Genomic DNA, 25,689 nt, shown 5'->3' on the forward strand with positions numbered 1-25,689 from the left:
GCACATTCCCCACCCTTCACTCTCTCAATCTGAACACACACACTTCTACTGATTAATAAAATATCAAAGACACACACCTCACAGAAAAACCCCACAGGCTTTCTACTGAAAAGGGAGGGAAAAGGAAACTCCCACATGCAAACACGCTGTTTGATTGGATAATCCCAGGAAACGTACCTGCTCACTATTTCTATGCCTGCTCAAGCAATATGATCCAACTTCTATTTCATGGATCTAACTTCCACATTTTCCTGCATTTCCCCTGGAGTTTATTTGGAACTGTTATCCAAATCAATCTCGGTATCTGTTTATGTGTTCGACAACTCAAACAAACCAAAGCATCAATATTGCAGTGTCTTTGTGTCCACATAATGAACTCCAAAAATTGGTGATCAGTCAACCCCTAAGTGTCATTGTTATGGACATCCACAAATTCTACGTCTCTCCTGGCTTTGATGCGCTCACAGGACAGTCTTCTGCATCCTTTTAGACAGATACTGTAAAGGAATTGGTCTTACGGTCTTATGAGAGCTTTGGAAAAACCCCAAGGTGTTTTGTCTGAATAATAACCGCTGTTGTTCTAACCCCCGAAGGGCCCCTCTTATCTACTCATGTGACCAGGCAGACCCAATCAAGCGCATTAGCCGCCTATTACAGATGGCATATGCTTCCTAAAAGTCCACCCTGCCATAATTATACCCGTGCAGGACAGCCTCCTGAGAGGAGGATAATCGGCGCTGATGAGATTATACATTCCCGTGGGGCATGTTGGGAAAGTGAGGGGATGACGGAGTCATGAAGCAGTTCACTTTTGGAGGAGAGTAGCTGGGTTTTGTGGAACGACTGCACCCCTCCACTGTCTAATGTGGAGTCCTCACGGTTGTTTTTACTAACGACACCTCATTTCATGAGATTTAATTGATATTTGCACAGTGTATGACTGTTGATCAAAACACAAACTTCTGTACATCTGATAGGGGTTGTTTGCTTGAAGTTGGTTTTCTGCCCTCACACTTAGCAGCCGTCTCTTTGGCTGCATTTACACAGGGAGCCCAATACTGACATTTTGCCACTAACTGGACTTTTGACCAGTCATATCAGATCTTTTGCAGAATCAGATCAGATGTTTGCCCATAATTGGGCAAAATATCAGAATTGGGCTGTCTGTGTAAAAGTAGCCTTTGAGTCAGAAGCTGAAAATAAGTCATGTTATTTTCATAAAATGATATTTACAGTATTGTTTTGATTTGTTACCTCACTTTCACCAAACAATTGCCTGTTTCAGAGAAACATAATTAAATCTCACATGCTGACACAGCTTCTCACATAAAATGGCAACTAATTCACAAATTAAAAACTCTGTAGCTTTTTTCAACAGTCTACAGCACATGATCTTAAAAACCAAGGAAAATAACAGGTCTCTGTGGTATTGTCCACTTTTAGACACACACACCACCAGCATTCCGCTCAGAGGCAAACTATGTTTACCAATCTACTTTGAGTCAAGGTTGCATCAAGTGTGTTGACAGGAAATGTCAAAGTGAGACAAATGAAGCCTGGTCACGGACTGTTGGGCTGAGTATCCGCTGCTTGAACAGGGTTCATACTATTCTAGAAATGAAACTTCTGAAGTGTTATCATTGTAAATTAATGTTGACCGTTTAATGAATAGAGGGAATGTCCTGACACAGAATGTGAAATATGTTGGTTTACATAGTTTGTACTGTCCATAAATGTGCTAAACCATCATATGATCTGAATTAGCAAACTGGAAGGAATAATATCATACTCAACAAATTGGTCCCATAGCTACTTTATGAGTCCCTTCAAAGGGACAGAATGTTCTGCAATAAATAAATAACAAGTCATTGAGCTCGACAGCAGTGCATCATTGTATCTGTGTGGAAGAGGTTTTAAAAAAAAGCACACCATCAAAGATATGCCAGCCTGTCAGCTTTCCTGGGGCTTTAACTGAACACTCTCTCGCCCCCTCTTCCTCCTACCTACCCCACAACACCTCTCCCTCCCCCATCAGAGGAAAGGGCCACAGTGCTCACGGCAGGGTCAGCTAACCCTGTGTTTATGCTGCCAGGGAAACAGCTTCCTCCCACCTCTAAATTAAAACAGTGTTGGCACCTTCTGAGGGGCGCTTTACCCAGCTCTCTTCCCTCCACATGCTCTCCGTGACTCCCACCTGCCCCTGGGACAGACAGTCAGATGGGGCCTGGCGCTTAGCTAGCATACGAGACAAGCAGTGCCAGTAGAGGTCTTGTTAATTGATTCCTATACACATGGTAGCTCATTATTGTTTTCACAGAACTCACAGAACAATGTAGTGTCGTTCAGGAATAAATCCAACCACAGCGTATGATATTTTTCTTCATTCAAACCACATTGTAAATTACTGAAGTTTAGAGTCAAGGTTAATTATGGGTGTAACAGCACTGTAATGATCACTGATGCAAAATATCTGTGTCATATTTTTTGTCATTGAATTATCTTCACTTGACAAAAACGCTGGTGGGAACTTCATCAATGAAAACCCAAGGACGCGCAACGTTGTCACTGCAAGTTTGCACATTTTCCCCTCGAGGCTAGCCTTTAACTACCTGTGGTTTTCATGAGCAATGGAGCTGATCACATTGGATCAATGTCTCAACAGTGGAGCTCTACAGTGGGATGAATCCCACAGGGGAACACTTGTACTTGAGTCTTTCCTGGCAGAGCTATAGACTGAGGGCTTCTGGGTAAACGAAGGCCTTTCTCCCATACTGTACATCCAAATGAGAAGGCTGCACACGGAGCTGTGTGCTGTTCAAGTTCAAAACTCATGAGCTCCAGACACAAAGTGAAGCTGTCGTAACTGTTATATAATTGCACATGGAGTCGGCCCTCTGTTCATCCATGAGGAGGGGATGGGAGGTTTGGTAGCTTGGCCTAAGGCTCTCAGCTAAGAGAGCCTTAGGCCAAGCTAGTCCCTCACTCCTCCTAATGAGGAGTGAGGGACTGCCAGTGGACTACTCACAATGATAGCGTGTTTATGTTTCCTTCATTTGGCTTGATCAGTACGTAACAGGATGTAGTGTAATACATCGCTTCAGATTACAGGGGGGAGACGGGCATACAAAAATGTCATCCTTACTGGCAAAAAAGTATGAGGAGGGAGCTCACTGCGTCCAATATTCTTTCTTTACAGGAGTCCAAAGTCATTTTGTAAGATCTCAATTCCATGATGTCTTATCTACTTACTCTGTAATGTGTTTCCCAGGCCTAGCAGTGACCGTTGTGGGCTCATGAGACATCACTGTACATTGAATCCGCAAGCGGTTTCACCCAGAATTGATAGTAAATCTACCCCAATCCCTACATGATCAATACGGAGTTAAATGGCCAGTACTGGCTGCAGTCTCAGTGATGACAGTGGGGGTGGGGTGGACAGACACAAACTAAATACCCTGCTGAAATAATAGCCTCCTCCTACAACCACACAGCCTAATCTCTGACTTGCTCTGGAGGTTTTTGATTTGATCACGTCCAGTACTGTATAAACAGAGGCGACCAGGCCAACCCCTTCCTCTGATGTTGGTGGGGTGCGAAGATAATTGTTTTTTTTCTATTATCATAAGTCATGTCGAGTGTATGATCCCAAAAGACAGATGAAAGGAGTCTCACTGTGTATACACAGATACTTTGCACTGATATGTGTTACAAGGCAATCTTCACTCTGTTACATACAGTGCATTCTGAAAGTATTCAGACCCCTTGACTTTTCCCACATTTTGTTACGTTACAGCCTTATTCTAAAATTGTTTCAATTACATTTTTTCCTGGTCAATCTACACACAATACTCCATAATGACAAAGCGAAAAGTTTTCCAATTTTTTTGCAAATGTATAAAAAATAAAAACAGAAATACCTTATTTGCATAAGTATTCAGACCTTTTGCTATGAGACTCGTAATTGAGCGCAGGTGCATCCTGTTTCCATTAATCATCCTTGAGAGGTTTCTACAACTTGATTGGAGTCCACCTGTGGTAAATTCAATTGATTGGACATGATTTGGAAAGGCACATACCTGTCTATATAAGGTCCCACAGTCAACAGTGCATGTCAGAGCAGAAACCAAGCCATGAGGTGGAAGGAATTATCCTGAGCTCCGAGACAGGATTGTGTCGTCGAGGCACAGATCTGGGGAAGGGTACCAAAATTCTACAGCATTGAAGGTCCCCAAGAACACAGTGGCCTCCATCGTTCTTAAATGGAAGAAGTTTGGAACCATCAAGAGTCTTCCTAGAGCTGGCCGTCTGGCCAAACTGAGCAATCGGGGGAGAAGGCCATTGGTCAGGGAAGTGACGAACAGCCCGATGGCCACACTGACAGAGCTCCGGAGTTCCTCTGTGGAGATGGGAGAACTTTCCAGAAGGACAACCATCTCTGCAGCACTCCACTAATCAGGCCAGATGGAAGCCACTCCTCAGTAAAAGGCACATGACAGCTTCTTGGAGTTTGCCAAAAGGCACCTAAATGACTCTCAGACAATGAGAAACAACATTCTGCGGTCGGATGAAACCAATATTGATTGTGGAGGAAATCTGGCACCATCTCTACGGTGAAACATGGTGGTGGCAGCATCATGCTGTGGAGATGTTTTTTAGCGGCATGGACTGGGAGACTAGTCAGGATCGAGGGAAAGATTAATGGAGAAAAGTACAGAGAGATACTTGATGAAAACCTGCTCCAGAGCGCTCAGGACCTCAGACTGGAGCGAAGGTTCACCTTCCAACAGGTCAACAACTCTAATCCAAGACAACCCAGGAGTGGCTTCGGGACAAGTCTCTGAATGTCCTTGAGTGGCCCAGCCAGAGCCCGGACTTGAACCCGATCGAACATTTCTGGAGAGACCTGAAAATAGCTGTGCAGTGACACTCCCCATCCAATCTGACAGAGCTTGAGAGGATCTGCAGAGAAGAATGGGAGAAACTCCCCAAATACAGGTGTGCCGAGCTTGTAGCGTCATACCCAAGAAGACTCAAGGCTGTGATTGCCAAAGGTGCTTCAACAAAGTACTGAGGAAATTGTCTGAATACCTATGTAAATGTGATATTTCAGTTTTTTTTTCTATACATTTAAAAAAAACTGTTTTGCTTTGTCATTATGGAGTATTGTGTGTAGATTGATGAGAAAAAAAAACAATTTAATCCATTTTAGAATAAGGCTATAATGTTACAAAATGTAGAAAAAGTCAAAGGGTCTGAATACCTTCCGAATACACTGTACATAAATTATTATTTAGTGCAGATGCAGTGTTTATATATTTTTAAAAGTATCATGATCGTATATACAACATTAACAAAACTGATACTAGTACCTGTCAATAATCTTTCCTGAATTGATGCTTTTGGGAACGTTTCATTTAAATCACTCTAACCCATGAAACAGTGTGTGTCTGATTTGACACTGACGCCCATTTGAAGCTGTACGAACGTGTTTAACCTGCTGAAACAGATTGCAGGTATGAGACTCTTCAACGAGACCGATGGGCATGGCAGCGGAAAAAGCTCTTCGTATGAACTACTCCTTGTGAGTGTCCTTCCATAGATATTTCCTCTCAAAAGAGTCCACTTCATCTGGAGATGATGCGTGGACAGTGAAACGAACATGAAATCCATCCTATTGGGCTACTACTGAAATTAATCTAGCTAATCACTCCCAAATGTCTGAGAACTAAAAAAAGAGGACCTTTTTTTTGTATGTGTTTACATTTTAGAGTTGAGTGAATCATGTATTTTAACGGTTCCTTGGGTTTTCACCTTGAAAGAACTGTACAGTATGATTACAGTATGGTTGTATGGTGATAAGGGTTGCGTGAGGCTAAGAGGGGAGACTTGAATCAATGGGCCATGAGGTGTGCAAATTACCCCCATTACTGTTTGATGTAGCTCATTAGCCCACAATGCATCTGATTAAAATCACATGATGTAGTAAAAAGACCCCTCCCCTTTCCAGATGTTTTTGTACTGTGTCCTGAGCTCTGCAACTGGATCCTGGACTTCCTGACGGGCGCTGACTGCTTCTGCTTATTATCTATCCTGTTGCCTAGTCACTTTACCCCTACCTATATGTACAGTACATATCTACCTCAATTACCTCATACCCCTGCACATCGACTCTGTATTACTTTCCCATGTATATAGCCAAAGTATTATTACTCATTGTGAATTTATTCTCTCTGCATTATTGGGAAGGGCCCCTAAGTAAGCATTTCACTGTTCGCCTACACCTGTTATTTACGAAGTATGTGACAAATAACAGTTGATTTGATTTAAGAGGACAATGCAGACGAAAATCGGTCCGGGGATGTAGAGATTAAGCTCATTTGGGATGTGCTACATTTCTCAGACTTTCACTTCTTGTTACCAAAATCAACAACAAAGAAGTTCTGAAAGACACTTTAAAGATGTATTTACTCAACACATTATAAACAAATGATTACCTTCTCAACTCTCCAGGAAAAGCCTGTCAGCGAAAAAAGGAAACAGAGAGATGTTATGTTGATCTAATTGCGCAGAAGCAGGGAGGTAGAGCAATCAGTGCAGGACACAGTTTGTATTTGCTCTGCTTTTTTGTTGGCTTCCCACAAGGATTACTGGGTCATTAGCTCCCATAATCCCTCTGTGTCGACGTTGTCTCAAATTGGCCTATTTGAACCGTGACACATCTGACAAACAGAAGAGAAGATGTGAAAACACAGACTCTATGTCAAAACAACTTGTGATGGGTGGTGGGAGATGAAGGGCTAGCTTTTTGGGAGCAGATCTGATCTATGAACAGATCTTCTGGGAACTGTAAACTGCTAACCACCAAATCAAGTATCTATGATACAAAGAAACAGACCCCATACCATTGGTTACATTATTAGCCATTGGAAATTGCATTGGAGACACTTCTACTGTATGCTGGTGATACTCAGAAACCTAAAGCAGTATTGACATCATAGACTAACATGTTACTGTAGAGAAGCTACGCAACAATTAACCTTATCCTCCTAAGCCACAGTATCTCATGATTTCTCTCTACAAGCAATATGCCATAGATGTGACCTTTAAAAGGCCTGTTTGATTTTTTAGCTGTCAATCAATATTTGGATAAATAATCGATATTCTCTATTTTTGCATCCGTTTGTCCTCCCACTACATGCGGGCACACTGGATGTCTTAGTGATTGAGCAAGACGCACAATGGTAATACCTGCACGTATTGTGGCATTTAGTCTTTTCAGAGAGTTCATCTTTTTTTCATATGTGTTTATTGTGGGTTTGCTGCTGTAGTTCTGAAGGTTGTTTCAAACTGAAAGGTTTCCTCGGTGAATTAAGATGTGCTGCTGCTGTAAGGGTGCCGGTTGTTTCACAACTGACAGTACATCCTCTTCATAATTTATTACTCAGGCCTAGTGTTCGTTCAAAAGACAAAATATGTGTTCATAAAAGGGAACTGCTGCTACCTCGCTGTCCAGCCAAGGGACTTGAGGAGCAAACTGAAGTGCAGAGGAAATTCAGCAACACTTGGAAGACATTGGAAGTTGATAAAAGAGCTTCTTTATTATTAAAACTAAAACCAATGTGTTTCGGCCCTTGGCTTTCATCAGGGTTTTCATGTGCAAGAATTTCCTCTCGCACAAAAATATCTAGGATAGAGAGAGCTTTCACATGATTTAGCACTAGGGCCTTGAGTCTGATGCTAGCAGCAAGCAACCAGGAACCAGTACAGAGAGATAAGCACTGTGATGACAGGAGAGAATTTAGAGATACCACAGACAGCAGTATTCTGAATGATTGGATAGTTGACTCAGTGATTTCAAGAGAAATTATACCGTAAACATATGTGCTTTATCTAACAAACGATTCTTGATGTTGAAAATGAAATGTTGATGCTGGTTTAGGATCTTTTTTTTCCTGTCCCAGAAATAACTGAGCAAATTTTACCAGTAGCTTGAAAGAAGGCACAAAATGAACCATTACGTCAACAACCTTAAAATAGCTTGCACTGACAAAGTGTGAGCCATTTATTTGAGAAGAATTTGTTTTCTTGCCAATGGTTGTAGTAAAGTACTGTAAAAGAACAGTACCAAAAGAGGGGGTATTATCTATAACTAAAATACTGAGATAAACTATCGTCAAACAAGTTCTATTCGTGTCCATTGGGTTTGAATGAAAGGTGGTATAAAATAAATAAAAACCTGTGAAAGTCCTTGATATGAAGACATGAGTGCTTTGACATTTCCTTCCCAAAGAAATTCAGCCGGGGTCAGTGTGAAAAGGTGAAAAATACTTATCTGAAAGGTCTATGAAGCCTTAAACGAACTTCATAAAGCACGATATTTACTGAACATTTTGATGGTGTTGCAGAAAAGGCCACCAGTATTTCAGTGCCCTTTATACCCTATAACTTTATATATCTGCCCTTTAGGTCTTATATCTCTACCTTTTACCACTTTCTCACCCTCCCGTGTGTCCTGCACTTTTAGAAAAACGGGTAAAAATATGACATAAGAGCCCTTTATGGTTCTAGAGGTAGAACCTTTTTCCTAGTGTGACTGTATATGAAGTGCAAACAAATTATTATAATTATCAGCAATTATGTATATGGTGTCAAAAGTTTAATTTAAATGGGAATGAAGTTATCAAGGACTTCTTGTTGCGTTGACCTTTACCTGTTGTATGTGGGACTTTGTAACTGTGGGTATCATAAGTATTCGTCCCCTTGGATTTCCTCGCATTTTGTTATGTTACAAAGCGGGATTAACGGTAATAAAAAATCTAACACTAATATACCTTGATCAGATAAGTATTCACCCCATGTGTCAATACATGTTAGAGACAACTTTGGCATTGATTACAGCTGTGAGTCTTCTTGGGTTAGTCTCTAAGAGCTTGCCTTGTCTGGATTGTGCAATATTTGCCCATTATTCTTTTTTTAATTCTTCAAGCTCTGTCAAGGTATTGGGGGTCATGGCTACACAGCAATTTTGAAGTCTTGCAATAGATTTTCAGATTTGTATGTGACCTGATGTTGTGAGGCCGATTGGACATACTGCCAAATCCTGTAAAACGACCTTGGAGGCTGCTTATGATAGAGTAATGAACATTCAATTCTCTGGCAACAGCTCTAGTGGACATTCCTGCAGTCAGCATGCCAATTTCACACTCCTTCAAAACTAAAGACATCTTGGTATTGTGTTGTGTGACAAAACTGCACATTTTAGAGTGGTCTTTTATTTCCCCCAGCACAAGGTGCACCTGTGTAATGATCATGCTGTTTAATCAGCTTCTTGATATGCCACACCTGTCAGGTGGATGGATTATCTTTGCAAATGAGAAATGCTCAGTAACAGTGATGTAAACAAATTTGTGCACGAAATAATATTTTTGTGTGTATGGAACATTTCTGGGATCTTTTTTTTCCAGCTCATGAAACATGGGACCAACACTTTACACGTGTAACCATGCCAGCCCAGGATTTCCACATCGGGCTTAGTTACCGCGAGATCGTCTGAGACCAGCCACCCGGACAGCTGATGAAACTGAGGAGTATAAATAAAGCCCTTTTGTGGGGAAAAACTTATTCTGATTTGCTGGGCATCACTCCCCAGTCATGTGAAATCCATAGTTTAGAGGGGCCTAATTTATCATTTCAATTGACTAAATTCCTTATATATTCCTTATATATAACTCATCAAAATCGCTGAAATTGTTGCATGTTGCGTTGATATTTTTGTTCAGTATAGTTGAATCTGTGCTTGAAATTCAATACTTGAATGAGGGACCTTTCAGATGTTGTATGTATGGGGAAAGAGAAAGGGGGAGTCAATCCCTATTATTTCACACAGAGTGAGTCCATGTAATTTATTTTGTGATTTGTTAAGCCAAATTTGACTCCTGAACTACAGTAATTTAGGCTTGCCTGAACAATGGTGGGTGATCACTTTAAGGGAGAAATTATCTACTTGATGCATAAGGTTATCTGACACCGAAAGTTGTACGTTTGACTCAGTGACACAATGTTGTTTTGTGAAAAACATGGATATATTGACATGACGCAATTGCTTCATTGATGCCCTGTCTTAGTTTGCCACTAAAATGGCTAAACTGCATCATTAAATTATTATCCTTCAAAGTTACGAAACAAAAGATTACATTCCCAGATGTCTTATTATATTACAGGACAGAAACTTATGTTCTCATTCTATAAATCATTCCTTGAATAAATCGTACTTGCATTTATTAGTGAGGAAAACCCCCAAAACATATTTTATCTGAGAGACTTTGCACAGCCTTCTATACTTTATACATCTCCTAATAGCTGACCATGCCGATTGCCCTTCCACTCTTTACTGGTGCTAATCACCACCATGGCACCATTACATAACACAGGTTTGTAGAACTTGATTGGCTCTAAACATGTGCTGATAAAATAGGAGTTTAATTCCCAATGAATATCCATTAGACATGACTGTTTTGTATACAATATGTAAATATGTCATGTCCAAATGCATCGACACTGGTGAAGCGAAATAAATACTAGCTGCGGCAGATAGATACTAGCTGCGGCAGATAGATAGTAGCTGCGGCAGATAGATACTAGCTGCGGAAGATTTTTTGCAAGGTCCTTTGCAGACTGCTTTTCATTAGACTGTGCCTCTGATGCATTACATCGTTATTTGGAGAGAAAAAAAGCCGCCCAGCTTAACTGGATCGAGACGGTCTTAAAGGGCCGTGTTCTGTGCCTCGCAGCTTTAAATCCTCTCTTCCTTCCCTTAAGCACACACAGGTAATTTATTCTCTCCTCCGTGTAAGCATATGGCTTATACATAATGGTTTCTGGCTGATAATGATAAATATTTTATAAACGTATAGTGAAAAAAACGAAATGCTAATCAACTCAAGTGGAATTTCTACATGTTGTGCCTCCGGAATGTAATGTTACAAAACCCTATGACAACAAAACAGAACATCTGATAAAATCTGGTTTTACGGAAAATCCAAACGTGGTGTGGATTGGTCAGTCAAGAGCCTTTGACAGCAGGTTAAAGATAATGAATTATGTATTGATTAATCATAATTAAGTCAGAATTACACTGAAGGAGGTTGACCGCATGGGGCATTATGGATGGACACTAACACCCCGGTGTTAAGTCTGTAAGGAAATGGCGTTAAGCTTTATGAGGTCATTCACCCAGAAAAGAGAGAACCATGGCTCAGTTATCTAGGATGGGGAGATTTCCTGCATCACGACACAGGTCAACAAACACATAAAGATACCACATGGACCAAGGTGGAAACTATGTGAGATGAGCTAGTTCATGCAGCCTGGAGGACAGTGCCTTTTGTCCATCCATTCTTCAACTACCACTCACCCCTCTATGTCTCAGTCCATTTGCTTTCTCTACCTCCCTCTCCTCCTCCGCTCCTCTCTGTGAACCTGCCCTAGAGCTGTCCTGTCATAGGCTATGTGGGTGAGTGGCAGTGTGGTAGACACGCTACATCTACCCAATACAATCCATTTCCATGGTTATATCCTTGTGTAAATGTTGGAGTTGGCTGGAATCTGAATCCTATAAAATCTCTTTAATGTTCAGTTAATGACAAAGGATAGGTTGTCATATTTCAATACATATTACATGGGCATATTCTTAATTCCAACCTCTATAATTGTATTTATTCATGTTCCTCCTTTCGCAGTCCCTTGCAACATAGTGATGTGCCACAACACTGTCATGTTCCTTTTCTCTCATGTTTCACCCAATGATATTATATCAAATACACCTTTCACGAGAGAAGGTCCCCTACTCCCCAGACATTGTGAGACCTACCCACCTGCTATGCTTCACTTCAGTACATAGCAGTAGAGGCTCCTCCGAGGAGGAAGGGGATGACCATTCCCCTCAGTGAAATTTCATAAAAACAAAAATGGTGAAACATATACAAAATATATTCATGTCACCAAATAATTGATTAAAATACACTGTTTTGTAATGAAGGTCTACAGTAACTTCAAAAGCACTGTCTGGGGTAGCACCATAGTGTAGCCAGAGGACAGCTAGCTTCCGTCCTCCTCTGGCTATATTGACTTCAATACAAAACTTGAATGAACTGACATGTTGTCCATACAATCATAGAATTAGGATCAGAGAACGAAGTTAGTGTGTTGAATTGGGGTTCTATGTGTTGAGACGCTTGGTGACATTGTTGGATAGTTATTAGTTATTCAATTCAAATGAGTTTTTTCAAATTACAGGAGACGGAGAAGGTATATTATAAATTGTTTTCAGAACTTTATTTTTGTGTCCAGTTAGTGCATGTTATTTAAATTTGCCTTGCTAACTTCAGTAGCTAGCTAATTCAGCTACCAGGGAGTGTGCAGTTTTCTCTACCAGAATGGCCAATGCTGAAGAACCTCTTTCATTCTCTGGGGTACACGGAAAAGGTGTGAATTAAAAGCGAGGGTCGACCTCTGCCTGAGATCAGTTTCATGGCGAAGGATGAAAAGGTGAGGGCATTCAATACCAACTGGTATCAAAAGTATAGCTGGTTAACAGGGAGCCTTTCACCAAGCCGCCTGTATTGTTGGCTTTGCCTGCATTTTGGAAAGTCTGAGCCTTGGTCGAAAGGTGGGTACAGTGACCTGAAGAACATCGATCGTTCAGTTAAACGGCAAAACAAAAGCAGGGAGCAAATGCCCAAATCAGATTGAAGCTTCTGGTAAAAAGCTACATCGATTACGATGAAGGTCTGCGTATTCAAACTGCGCAACACAACGAGAAAGTAAGACGAAACAGGGATGTTCTCAAGCGGCTTATCAACACCACTGCGTTTTGGGGCATGCAATAATTTGCTTTTAGAGGACACGAAGAGAAAGTTTCCGCCAACAAGGGCAACTAACTACAAGGAGATTGCAGAGGTAATTGCACGTAACGATCCTTTACCAGCTGAGCATATCGAACTTTCGACTGTATTTTCTGGGATGTCGAAAACAATTCCGAATGATTTGATCGCATCATCCATTAAAAGTAAAATTAAAGAGAGGTTGACTTAGCGCATTTTTCCAGGCTTTACACTTTCCTCTGATATTTATTTAACAAAGATGATAAGACATAATCACTCAGGACAGACATGTAAAAACTCCTGACATAAGTGTTGCAGCACCCTAGGCTACACTTAAACATTATAAATCTGACATCTCACAAACAAGACTATTTTTCAGTCTGATCAACTGTATTCTACTAATAAGAGCAGCTGCATACAGCCTATGCACCCTGGCCAGCCGGTCAGGGTAAACTAATTGGTAACGTTATGTATTTATAGTCCATTTGTGTGTCAGTAGAAAATGTGAATGTGATCAAAGTTTGTTAATATTCAAAATTGGGCTGGCTAGAGTGCCTATACGTTTTTTAATCAAATTATTAACTGGAATTCATCAATAAACATAGTAGTGATGACTGATGTGTTTAAATGTTTTAGAAGGCCTACAGTTGCATAGGTCTGCATGACGCAAACATGCGTAAAGCAAGCTCAGCCCTGTGAGTTCTATTGTCTATCAGTTGTTGTCTATGTGTCTGGGTAGAATAAACCCCCCTCCTAATCTAGTCTAAATATCATTTATATGAACAAAAGGTAGCTGCAGTCTAACAGTGTTTTCATCCCCCGGGCCAGGTGTGTTTTTCAGGAGTTTTTTAGAAAAATGTGACTGGTTTAACTGGTCCCATCATAGCCCGTAGAAAACCTTTTTACAACTGATTAATCACCGTCATACCTTTTTTATTTTATTTTACCTTTATTTAACTAGGCAAGTCAGATAAGAACAAATTCTTATTTACAATGACGGCCTACCCTGGCCAAACCCGGACGACGGGACCTCTAGCACTGAGATGCAGTGCCTTAGACTGTTGCGCCACTCGGGAGCCCAAAAAGGTATAGGGTTCAGAGTTTTCCTAGTTAGGTTAAAATATAATGAAAAACTCCAGGCCCCAGGGGATAAAAATTGCCCCACCGCTCTGGGACCTATGGTGCCACCAGTCTGCTTGCAGTTGTCAGTGATCATCAGGTATGTGGATGATCAGGGCTTTATTCAGGAACGTTTCTTGGGCTACTTTGATGTGTCAAGTGGGCGAGATGCGCAGTCTGTGTTTGATTCCATGAATTTTGAGATGTCGGAGTTTAACGTCATAGAGAAACTCGTCCAAACCTACGATGGCGCAGCTGTAATGGAATGTATCTGCTATTTCTATTTACAGCTAAGTCCCCTCCTGTTCCCTGATTTAAGAGGTGATGACGACTCCACTCCACTACCATTGTCAACTCTCTCCTGACATGAACTGAAGCCACGTCACATGTGCCCGCTCATCCACTGGCACATTGAATGTTTCCCCTCCACTATTTATTTTCTCTCATTACTGTATGTAGAGTCAATCACTTACACAATCACATTACAACACATCAATGATTTTACTCCTTGATTGGACTAACTCATTCTTATCTCTTTTGTCTAGCTGTGTAGTGTGTTGTGTTATTGTTCTGGGTCTTCCCAGTCAAATCTTGTACTGCACTGGTCAAGCCTCTGAACACCTCAACTCATGCCTGATACCCTCATTCAATCACGGCTGTGATCCCTTCCCAACACTGTAAGTAGCCCTCTCATTCCCATTCCCCAAAATATTGTACTATACATGTCTTTATTAAATGCTTTAGGTTAAAATAATTAGTCTTTGATGACATTTTGAAACACACTGTCGTCTCCGTGCGTTCCGCTCCTATGCCGTGGGTCTCCCATCCTCTTCCATTTTTCAAGTCACCAGCCTCCACTGGTACATAGTATACTCTACTACCCCAGTTGTTGCACAACAACCTATATTTCTTCAGCACAAAATTGTATGTAGTAAATGTAATACATTATTATTATTTGTGCTTTGTGTCCTTTTATTATGTACCGTAATTCATACAACAATAAAGCACACCTATTACATCAAAATCACACTACTTGAAGCTAGAGGGAAGATTTACACTAATTTAACAAAGCAGATTAAAAAAATGAAGATAAGCTTGAATGCATATGAGAGAGAGAGAAAGATAACGGCCCTTACTCTCAACAGACCATTAACAATCAATCTCACCAAAACCTCAGTGTTCTGTGATAGTTCATGCATTGGAAAGATAATAATGATTCAGGGGATCATTATGAGATGGCTTTGCTCGATCATATTGTTCTGCTCCTAGTTGTGTGAGGACAATGACAATGAATCAGGAACAATCCCTGACTAGTTCTGGTGCTCAACCTCCCCTGTAGTAGTAAGGGTAGACATTTAGTGGGGTAGCTTTAACAGCATTAATTATTCTACCAGGAACAACGTAGCTGCAGCAAAGCCAGCTGGTGTGCGTGTTTGTTTGTTCCTAGGACAAACTCCACACCCATTTAAAAGTCCTAATGATTAAAAAATGTGCCCCAATTTAACCAAAAGGGGAGCATTTAGGAGCCAACATCCAAATTTCATAGGAAGACTATGGAGACAAAGGGATGGGGCCGATATTTTTTTGCAACAGTTAATTCATTATGAGGAGATCTGTGGCTAAAAGACAGTCAAGCACTTTGTCTCCATAGTCTTCCATTGAAATTTGGATGTTGGCCTAATTCGTTATTTGCCCATTTGCAGGTTGCATGCGTTACTTGAGCCTGTGGTGATGCATGATTATACGCTTGTACTCATTAAAGATAAGACACACATCGATAACTAAAGTAGTGCAAGTACCTGGTGTCTTTGTAGACACACCAAGTGAAGAGTTCACCCGAACGTCCCCAGGCCCCACTTATGGAGTGGTGGAGTATGGGTAATGGCTTCTTTTTTCCATACCACCTCTGAGGACACCCATCATCCACCCTGCTACCCTCTCTCCTGAACGGTAGGTGCCCTCCTAGAACTGCCTCACCAAATTGGATTAATTAAAAGCATTGCTTTGAAGTGCCAGCCTCTTATTCACAGGAGACATGGCAGGGGGGCAGAGGGGCAGAGGGGCATGCAGAAATTGTAATGGGAGTGGAGAGACCATGGGTGGGGTGATAAGAGGGAGGAAAGAGAGCATCTGTGGAACAGTGGGGGGGTGGGAAGGAAGAGGGCAAGGGAGGGAGAAGAACAACTTGAAGAGGGAGAGCAACAGAGAAAGGGGGCAAACAAAGAGCGAGGAAATAAGTGGGAGGCCTTTCTCTCTTCTAAAAACTTCTTACTTTGTGGCAGTATTTCCCCAGAGCACCTGGCATACAGTTAAACACATCGACTCCCTCACTGAAGCCTCTCCTCGTCAAGAACATTGAGCAGCCATTGCAGATGGACCGCAACTCAGAGTTGGTCTCCCGGGAGAAAGTTTTGGGTCTGGAAGATGGCTAATGCAACAAGACTGATGTAACTTGAGCTTCAGCATCCAATTAGTTCCGCTACCTATCTGACTCAATATCCTGATGATTGCGCTGGATCAGAGGCTAGTCTGTGTAGGTGCTTAAGAGGGAGTATCCATTCACAGAGGAGCATACTGTAGTTATGTAAGTTCTCTGCCTCCTGCACCTCAGCAACATTCAGTGGCAAAGGGAGGGATTGTATGGGGAATCAGACTGGCTAGGCCAGGTCCTATCCTCAGTCATTTCCAACAGCACTCTCCATGGTAATTTATAAAGTTAAGTGCAATGCTTTCATCAATTTCCCAGGTCTAGTTTCCATCCATTTACACCGTTGTGTAATCCTACCAGTTGATATAGAGGCACGGCTTTGTTTGTTTGTTTTCCCGCTACCTCTTTGCACCGGTCTGAATCTTCATCTCTAGTGTAAACGCATACACCCTCAGGTGGGCCAACACTAGATAAAGCTCGACCTCTTCAACCCCCCAGGGTGTCCATGTGTCAGATCATTGTGGGACCTTTTGGTCAGATCTGATACAGCAGAGCAGCGACTGTGAGTAATCCAACGATTCGGTTGATTTTCTATCTTCCCCTGAGTAGTTATCAAGAAAGTATGAATAATTCAGCAGAATAGAAATAGTTATCCTTTTGGGTGAAGTAAAAAACAAACAAGGATGCAGTTTCATGATAATAAAAATAAAAAACAAATTCTCAAGGAGCAAATGATTCTGGAAGACATGAAAACGACCAAGCGGGAAACAATCCTAATATTTTTTCATTTTGATTGCTCTCGTTATTTTTGCTCAATGCCTTGCTGGCCAAAAGTGAGTCTTTCTGTAGGAGGGGATGTGGGTTGTTTACCAGAAACATTTGCCATGAATAAACCCACAAAGCTCCACAAAGATGATACAAATAAATGGAGGAAGCAAAATATCTGCAGAAAGAATTAGTTCCATCTAACGTTAGCACTAGGTCCAAGCTCTCAAGAGCAGGAGGTCAGTCTTGAAGATCCTGTGCACAGTATTCTGTACTGTGAACACGACCACCCCCAATGACATTGCCTTGTTCAAATTGACTGAACACAAACTGTTCAGGGATTATAAACAGCTGGCAGGATATATTGCCGTTATGGTATCAATTAATGCATTCATTATACGATACATTCTCTTGAAATTCTCATACTGTAAAATAGCAAGGAGGGAGACGATGACAAAGTTTCAAACGGGTCATAACAGCTCACCATGTAAGGGGACCACTTCTTACTAGATGGAAGGAAAATGTATGATATCGTCTTTCACCCTCGAGAATAAAAAAAGAAAATGTATTGTTTCTTAGCTTTACATTTCTATTTGTTTATGATCAACATATATTTTATAGGATCTTTGGTGTTTTAACAGCACTTAGTTGCACATTGACTACTGTGATATACTGTATTTGATCCTTTAAAGTAGATAGAAAACCCTTCCAATCACAATCTCCTACAAAAAACATGCACACTGAAGACACTTCCTTGTTGAGTTCATGTACACTCAGGAGATCACATATGGATAAATGTGAGAAAAAGACACTATGGTGAGTCAGTGACAACAGAACAAATACACTCATGACCTTCAGAATTTCCCTGAAAGTATTTGTATAGGAAGCTCATTATCCTCAATTTATAAACACATTTCAGACTAAAAAAATCCTAAACAGATTTGATCCAAATTTCAATCATATCCAGAAGGTCACAGACATTTTTATTCTGCTGCACAAACATGTGAATATCACCTGTAGGAAAATATGACAGTGTAACATCTTGACTACACTGATTTTGTGATGATCTGTGAACAGTGTAAAGCGTTATAACTAAATACGTTGAGTATGTAATGTGAGTACATATTGCCCTTCATTGCACAGAAAATAAAAACACGGGTAGTTGCAAAATATCCTGGGCTGTGGAGATTTCTACTGCATATACTGTAGTTTCACTATTTAACTATAGTCTTGATTGCATTTTGAATTGATACACACGCTGATTATTGTATGTTGGTGAACCGAGTAATAAAGAGCACAGATAGGTGAAAGCTGAAACAGACGAGGTCATCGAACGCAATGCTGTATGAGCATCAAGGTGACCAAATCCAACGCTGCTGTTTCGCTCAGTTTTTCTCCCACTTCAAGCCCAGCAGGACTGGAGCCCACAGGGATCAGTTGTTCAGTTCTCCTGCCCCATTTCCATTTCTCTCTCCATCTCACCCAACAGTCACCATGAAGCCAATGTAAGCTCCTGCCTTCTGATTAGAACACATCCTTTCCATTAACCCTCCTGATCAACAGGACACTGGAATGCAGTCAATCATATCCTCTTCAAATACAATAGAGATCAGGTGAAAGAAAACGGTCAATTCCACACGTTCAAAAACATGAAAAACGAGATGAGTGTGCTCAAAAAGAAATAAAAAGGGGGGGAACAAAAGAAAACTGTGTCAGCTGTCTGCTCCAGTTTCCAAAAGGGGAGGGGGGTCTTTTCAGGAGCAGAGTCTGACAGATCTGGGTTAGCCTGAACCATTCTGATGCCTGATGGGTCTCTTGGTTTGTCTGTCGCAAACACTTTCCCATTACACCCCTTTCTACTCCTACCCAGATCACTCTGATATCCAAACCAAGAACTGTAAATGAGACTCCGGTCTTCCTGCTCTTTCCAAGGGTCGATGGTTAGAAGTTGTAAACAGATGATATTTGTATAAAATCAAAATGGTATTGTCCCTCATGGATCATACGCTAACATGAAACAAATTAATGCTTGAATAACAAGCATATATTTGTCCAAATCTAATTTCACTCAGAGTCTGACGCTATGAGAGGTAATTTAGTATTTCCCATAACCGTACAGGAGTCATTACAAGCCATAATGGAACCCCTTAATTGAGGACAAATTAAAATGAAGATCGGCACAATACAAGTGAGTGGTCAGTCATACAGTATAGGAAAACACTGGGAAGATAATTTCACAATCGGATAAACAATGAACAAAATATATTTATCTTTTTGACAATCTTCCTGAAGTTGTTTGTAGTCAGATCAGCATATGAACCGACAAATGGTGCATTGCTCTCCTAGAAGTGATCTGAACAACAGAGATAGACAGTGCTGCTGCAGGGTCACATGACTAATGCAACTCTGGTAAATGTATATGAAAAAAGATTATGATCAACCTTACGTTATTACTTAAGTTGGCATATCTTCTTATATAACCATTATCTTTCTAAAACATAAATAAACTCAACAGATACAATCACAATATACTTTTGAGAGAGAGAGACAGATATAAGCAGTGCAAGTTGGCTGGACCAACAGTGGCTGAGAAACAAAAACCTGCTCATAATGCGTAACTTTTCACATCCAAATATCAAAAAAGTAACCCATTCACCATGGAGCTGCAGTAAGCACTTCCAAATTCATTAATTCAACACAGTTTCTTTCACTGTCAAAACCGACCACCTTGATAGGAAAAACAATAAATTGAATGTATTATATGTCGCAGATTACTGCTAATTGCCAAACCAGTTTTAAAAAGGACTAAGAACTGACAAAACTGTTTGAAGCACACAAAGTCCATTCAACCTAGAGAGCTTTGCCCCTGTGGTGACTCGGAATGCTATCAGCATCATCACCCCTGTGCGTCTCCAACTGCCTCTGTCACAACAACACAACCCTCAAGGCACCGGGCGGCTCGTGGGAGGCAAACTGGCCATTTTAAAGAGAGCCTTCTGGATGGATCTCCTTTTCAAATTCCACTTAGCCTTAGATGACTGGGCTCAACATACCACAGTGGACCTAGAGAAGGAATCCTACTGTATAAAAGACGACCATCACAAGACATGGGGTGACAGTTTGAAATCGTAGACGAGATGCACTATTGTCAAAATGCCTCACTTCAAAGACTTGGCACAGCATTTAGGTGTTTCAAAGCAAGTTTGGAAGTTACGAGGCTGTGGATCTAGGGCTCATGATCTACATGCCAGTAGTACATGTGTACTGTACCCTGTTATTATTAAATCAACCTTTGAAATACATAAGTCATGCTGTTTGTTTTCTTTTCTGGGTACGGACGGATTCATCTTTATCACACACACATCCGACCGCACACTGTACACCAGATACAGGCATTACACTGGGGAGGAAAGAGTAACGGCATTATCTGGCAACTCTCTGGTAGCAACGTCTTGTAACGCTACTAGGTATGGCTTAACGAATGACAAACTCGAGGATCGGCAATATTTGTCATCAACTACATGGTCGAGCTGTTGCGACGCACTAGACGATACTCTTATTTGAACTTTACAAATCAAAACCGTGCAGTTTTATCAGTTAGGCAGTATCAATATGCTGAAAAGAGGTCTAAATGAGAAGGAGGTTATGATATCATAAATAGCAAAGAAAGGAGTCTGGAATTATTTTGTCATTAACAGCGCACAGCGATAATATTGAATATCGCCCATATTTGGAGTAGCATATTTTGGAATTGGTCTCCCCTAAATATTGGCAACCCTAAATTCTACTCTGTAATGTAATGCTGCTCTCCGATGTAGTACAAGAGATTTAAAGTTATCTTGGGTCAACTACATCTTTGCGAACCACTAATCAACCATGACGACTATAACGGAAGAATGAAACGTTTTGTAACTACAAAGGGTGACATAGAACATCTTCTCTCTCTCTCACACAATAAAATATAATTCATAGACATAAAAAAAAAACAGATACAGAATCATCCAGGTTCACAATCAAATTGTACCAATGTGATTGGTTAATAAAATGTGCTTCTACTCAGCATATCAGCTTCTTGCTAATAGTGATCAAGAGTCTTAACACGTTTTGAAGAAAGTTGCAATTTGATCCTAGATGGCATTTGAAAACCACCGATCTGAACCCTGATTGTAAAAGAGTCATTCAGGTCCACCTCCCTCCGATGGAATGGTCAAACTGTAACTTTGGATTCTTGCACTCAATTGGGCAATGACACAAGTCTCAAACTGAAGTCAGGGCACGCAAAAGAACACCACATCCAAGGAAGAGACCAAGCCTAATCCTAGGTTGAAGATAGGTCTCATCCAGCCTACTACTGGATAGAAAACACCACATGCAATGTAGGAGTAGGATGAAGTTTTAAGTGCCTCATTTCATTGTTGGGATTGGAAGCCTCCAGAAAAACAGTAGTCAATGTAATAAGGCTAGAGGAAGGAGAGTCTTCTAGGTAGAGATCAGATGGATATGGAAAGCACATGACCATCTATCGACTGTAGGGGTCTCCATGGTAACTGGCACTGTAGCTGTTGTTGTCGAGAGGGGAGACAACAGGCGACAGGGTTGAAGAAGAGGAGGAGGAAGCAGAGGGCACGTGTAGATCTAGATCATCGACAAGTCCCACACCCTCAAACGCATCGTCTGTGTCCATAGGGGTCCCATCGGCCCCCTCCTCCACCCCAATGGGCCCCTGAGGGCTGAGATGAGAAGAGACTGTGATGTACTGGGAGGGGAGAGGTGCTACTGTCCTGCTATGGGCCCCAGAGGGCTCTAACAGGAAGGCTGAGCTCTCACCCAGCTGCACCATGCTCTGGTGGGTCAGAATACGGGAGGTGGGCTCTGTGAACGACAGAGTGCCACGGTGGGGCGGAGAGAGGGACGTCCAACCATCACCACCACCCTGACCCCTGCCCTGGGTGCCTCTGCCTCCACCCGGAGCCTCTGTCCCAGTCTGGGAGCCGCGGTGGATGCAGTGGCTAACGATGATGCTGTTACCGAAGCTGCCCGTGGTGGTGTTCTGCTCCCTCTGGACCACGGCCGTCAAACCACCCTCAGCGATCAGCCCGCGGAGCCGAGAAACAGCGTCCTCCCCACTGCCCTGGTCTTGAGATTCCCCTGGGGGAGGAGGAGGAGGAGGAAAAGACAGGGAGAGCTTGGTAACACATACAGTAGAAACAGTTAGATTCATTTCCTCAATGTTGGATTCACTTCATTACTAAAGCAAAAACATGTTGATTCACAATGTTCTACTCGCTCAACATGTTGTTTGCACCTAACTACAACACACACATGAAAAACAAACAATTTCCACTTTTTACACAGATGCATGTCCTCTGCTTGGCGGTTGAGAAACTGCCTCTATAAATGTAACCAGACAGTATAAACTACTTGAGGGAAGGTGGAAGTGGCAGGCATGACGTGATCGAGGTGGGCCTCTTCTCTGTGATTTGGCACGGCGCGGTGATATCCGCGCTAGCCGTAGCGTTAGCCCTAATGATGGCCACGTTACCTGACAGGGGAAGAATATAGGTAATTACAAGGCTGGCTAATGTCTTAGTGTCCAACTAGCCTGGCTAAATCCACTCCTAAAACAGCGTTACCAGTCTGCTCTAGCATCTAGCCCCTACAGTAATACCACATACTGTAATCATATTAGTCGGGCAGCTGCTGTTGGTGCAGAGTTCAACTTATCCCAATCCCCTATTGAAAGGAAATCAAAGATTATTTACCGAGCCTAAAAAATATATTAAGCAACATCTCGGAGGAAGTGCAGCCAAATAAATCTTTGAAACTAGACAGCTGTGTACTGTAACATCAGTGGAGTATGAATAGAGTGAGACATGATGCAACTCAGTGTTACGCCTATCTGTCAAGCACACATGGTTACTTGGCTTTGCCACAACGTGATTGGCTGTTTATACCCATGAATTAAAAAAATATATTCCTCTACAGGCAAAAAAACTGTATATGAAGATTACTGAGCGAACGTCGGCAGCCTAAATGTTTTGCAATCGCACTTAATGTGATGCGAAGAATGAAAATGAAAGAGTGAGTAGGCTGCCTCTAGCGATGCATGGAGAAGCCAGACTGACAGATCAGAGTACTGGGTGTTATCTGTCAGTCACGGACTCTCCTGGGACTCTGCAAAGAAATTCATAATGAAATTTGTGTCAAAAACAAAGCCACAGTCAGAAGCACACAAGTGCAGTACCATAAGGTGGAAACACGGCAACTTTAGCATCCAAAACTTCAGGCATTCAGGATATGAACATAGTACTTAAAAAAAAATATATATTGTACTTATGGCTGTCCCTTCTACTGAAAACAGGAGGCATCTGCATTGTTGTTTTTGTCAGGCGCTTAAATTGTTGGGAGTACGAAATGTGTCAATTTGGAAGAGTAAACACAGGCTGTAAGTTTTTGTTCTTCATTTGAATTGGGCTCCAAGCAACCATAAAAGTTTATGAACAATGGTATTATACCGTTATCTGCAGAATTACACTGGGTGTGCCAGCAGGACAGTGGCCCTGGCAGTGCCATTATTCGTATGGATGAGGCTACTACTGTAAATTGGAAGAACATTCAAAAGAGCTACTGTTTACTATGTACAATATTATTTTTCGCACCATGTTTGCTGGCAACAGTCACATCCACAGTTTATGGCTACTGTATTCACAACGCACATTAAGATAATTTGTGGTCTATAGATCATATTCACTAGAGCGTAAGAAATGTGTGAGCGTCGACGTCTGGGCTGTAATAATCCCAGCCGTAATGATGTTCTGTTGCCCCTACAAGAGAGAGGCCATTAACGGGTTTAATGAAGGGGAGAATATGAGGGAGGGAGGAAGAGGGAGGCCTCCTCCCTCCGTTTCCTCAATCCCAGAGATAAGGAGACAGTGAGTACTGACAATCGCCTCAGACAAGGACCAAACGTATTTATCACAGCCAACCACCCCTGTTGACTGACTGGTCTTGCTAATGATGTGCTGGTAGAACGGTGTTGAGATCATAGACAAAGAACTGAGATGACCTCGTGTGTGTTTTCTCTGACTCACCTGGAGCTACATTATGTCTCCTATTTGGCAGCTGTTTTGCTCTCAGGCAAAGATTGTCTTGACTTTTAACACTATTTTGTGGCATATAATAACCCCACAAATTGAGATACGATTCTATTTACACTCAGAATAAGGTGTGAGGAGGAGGACTGGATGGGTTTACCTGGGTTAGCCAAGGTGGTGCTGGCCTCTGTGGAGGCCTCGGCTGACAGAGACGGTGTCGTGTCTGTGCTGCTGCCTGGATGAAGGTCCCTTATGTGTCCACCAACTCGGGGAGGAAGGAAATAAACGCAGCATGTTGAGACCTTGTTCGCTGGGGGAGAATGTACATTTACCTTTCATTTTATACGGTTTAGAATACATGCGTGCCTTGGTGACGCCAACAGAATCTTGTGTTCATCATGTAAGAGGAAAACTACATCCAGTCAGATTACAACCGTTTACCCAGGTAAACATTCAAACTCATTCAAATCCTCTGAAAACAAGCTCATTGAAGGGAATTCTTCAAGGTGATCTGCTCCAAAAAAGAAATACGTCAAGGAGATGGATATGTACTGTGTACAATGATATATTTGTAGAAATATAGATTTACTCTGACTGAGAAACCTGTGCTGTGTTTAACCATATCCCTCAAACATGTTTCCTAAAGAAATGTGTAGTCTCAGTGAGGGGGAGAGGAATCGGATTAGTGCAGTATTTTGTTGCTTCAACTGCGAGGTGGAGAGATGAAAGCCTGCATTGGGCGGCTGCCGTCTGCCGATGAGGAGAGCGGGTGAGGATAGTAAAAATTTTTTTTTTTTGTTTAGAAGCCAAAACATCTCTCGTATGCAAAACTGGACTAGGGACAGTTTCTCCTATACATGTTGTCTCATACCTCCAAAATCGTGGATATCTGATTGTGACATCAAAGGTGAATGTTGCCGTGACTATTTTCACCTCGAGATCCAATCAAACCAGAGACTGACAAGGCTAGGGGATTATACTGAAACTCGCATGGCATCAGGGAATTGGATATAAGACCTGCCAGTGGGTCGCATTCTATCTGACTGTTCGACACCACAAGGCCAGAGGCTGCGTGAGTAGCACTCTGTGTGTCACCTGTCCACCTGCTAACTGAACTGCAGAACCTTTTTCGAGTGGAAGTTTTCCCACAGTATAGCTTGACAGGTACAAATCCATTTAGGTTTTCGCTTTAGAAGGGATGACAGGATGTGTTCAGTGATGGATTCCACCCATATACCTTAACGACGCCTCCTCTTAATAAGTAGATGACAGATGAGCCTTGGTTGGTTAACCACAAAGAAACAAACAATGTAAAGTACAAAAACGGTATGGTGACGTTTCAGATCTAAGATGATTCTCATTCAAACCATTAAACCATAGTTCAGTAAAAAAGTAAACTGAA

The 25,689-nt window shown here is 41.7% G+C and overlaps 1 protein-coding gene across 5 annotated transcripts in view; it reads right to left on the reverse strand.

Annotated features, from left to right (window-relative positions):
- Positions 1 to 15,588: 15,588 nt before the first annotated feature.
- LOC120024941 (activating molecule in BECN1-regulated autophagy protein 1-like) overlaps positions 15,589 to 25,689 on the reverse strand; it is a 98,696-nt gene continuing 88,595 nt past the window's right edge. For 4 of the 5 annotated variants that reach the window (XM_038969319.1, XM_038969316.1, XM_038969318.1 and 1 more), the window contains 2 exons: positions 24,448 to 24,597; positions 15,589 to 22,341 (listed from right to left, as the gene is read on the reverse strand). In XM_038969319.1, coding sequence (XP_038825247.1) covers positions 21,713 to 22,341; positions 24,448 to 24,597 — 779 coding nt within the window. In that variant the 3' untranslated portion in view covers positions 15,589 to 21,712. The remainder of the gene's footprint in view (positions 22,342 to 24,447; positions 24,598 to 25,689) is intronic. The other variant, XM_038969317.1, reaches the window with a different exon arrangement.

The sequence above is a fragment of the Salvelinus namaycush genome, chromosome 30 (genome assembly GCF_016432855.1).
Source record: "Salvelinus namaycush isolate Seneca chromosome 30, SaNama_1.0, whole genome shotgun sequence".
NCBI lineage: Eukaryota > Metazoa > Chordata > Actinopteri > Salmoniformes > Salmonidae > Salvelinus > Salvelinus namaycush.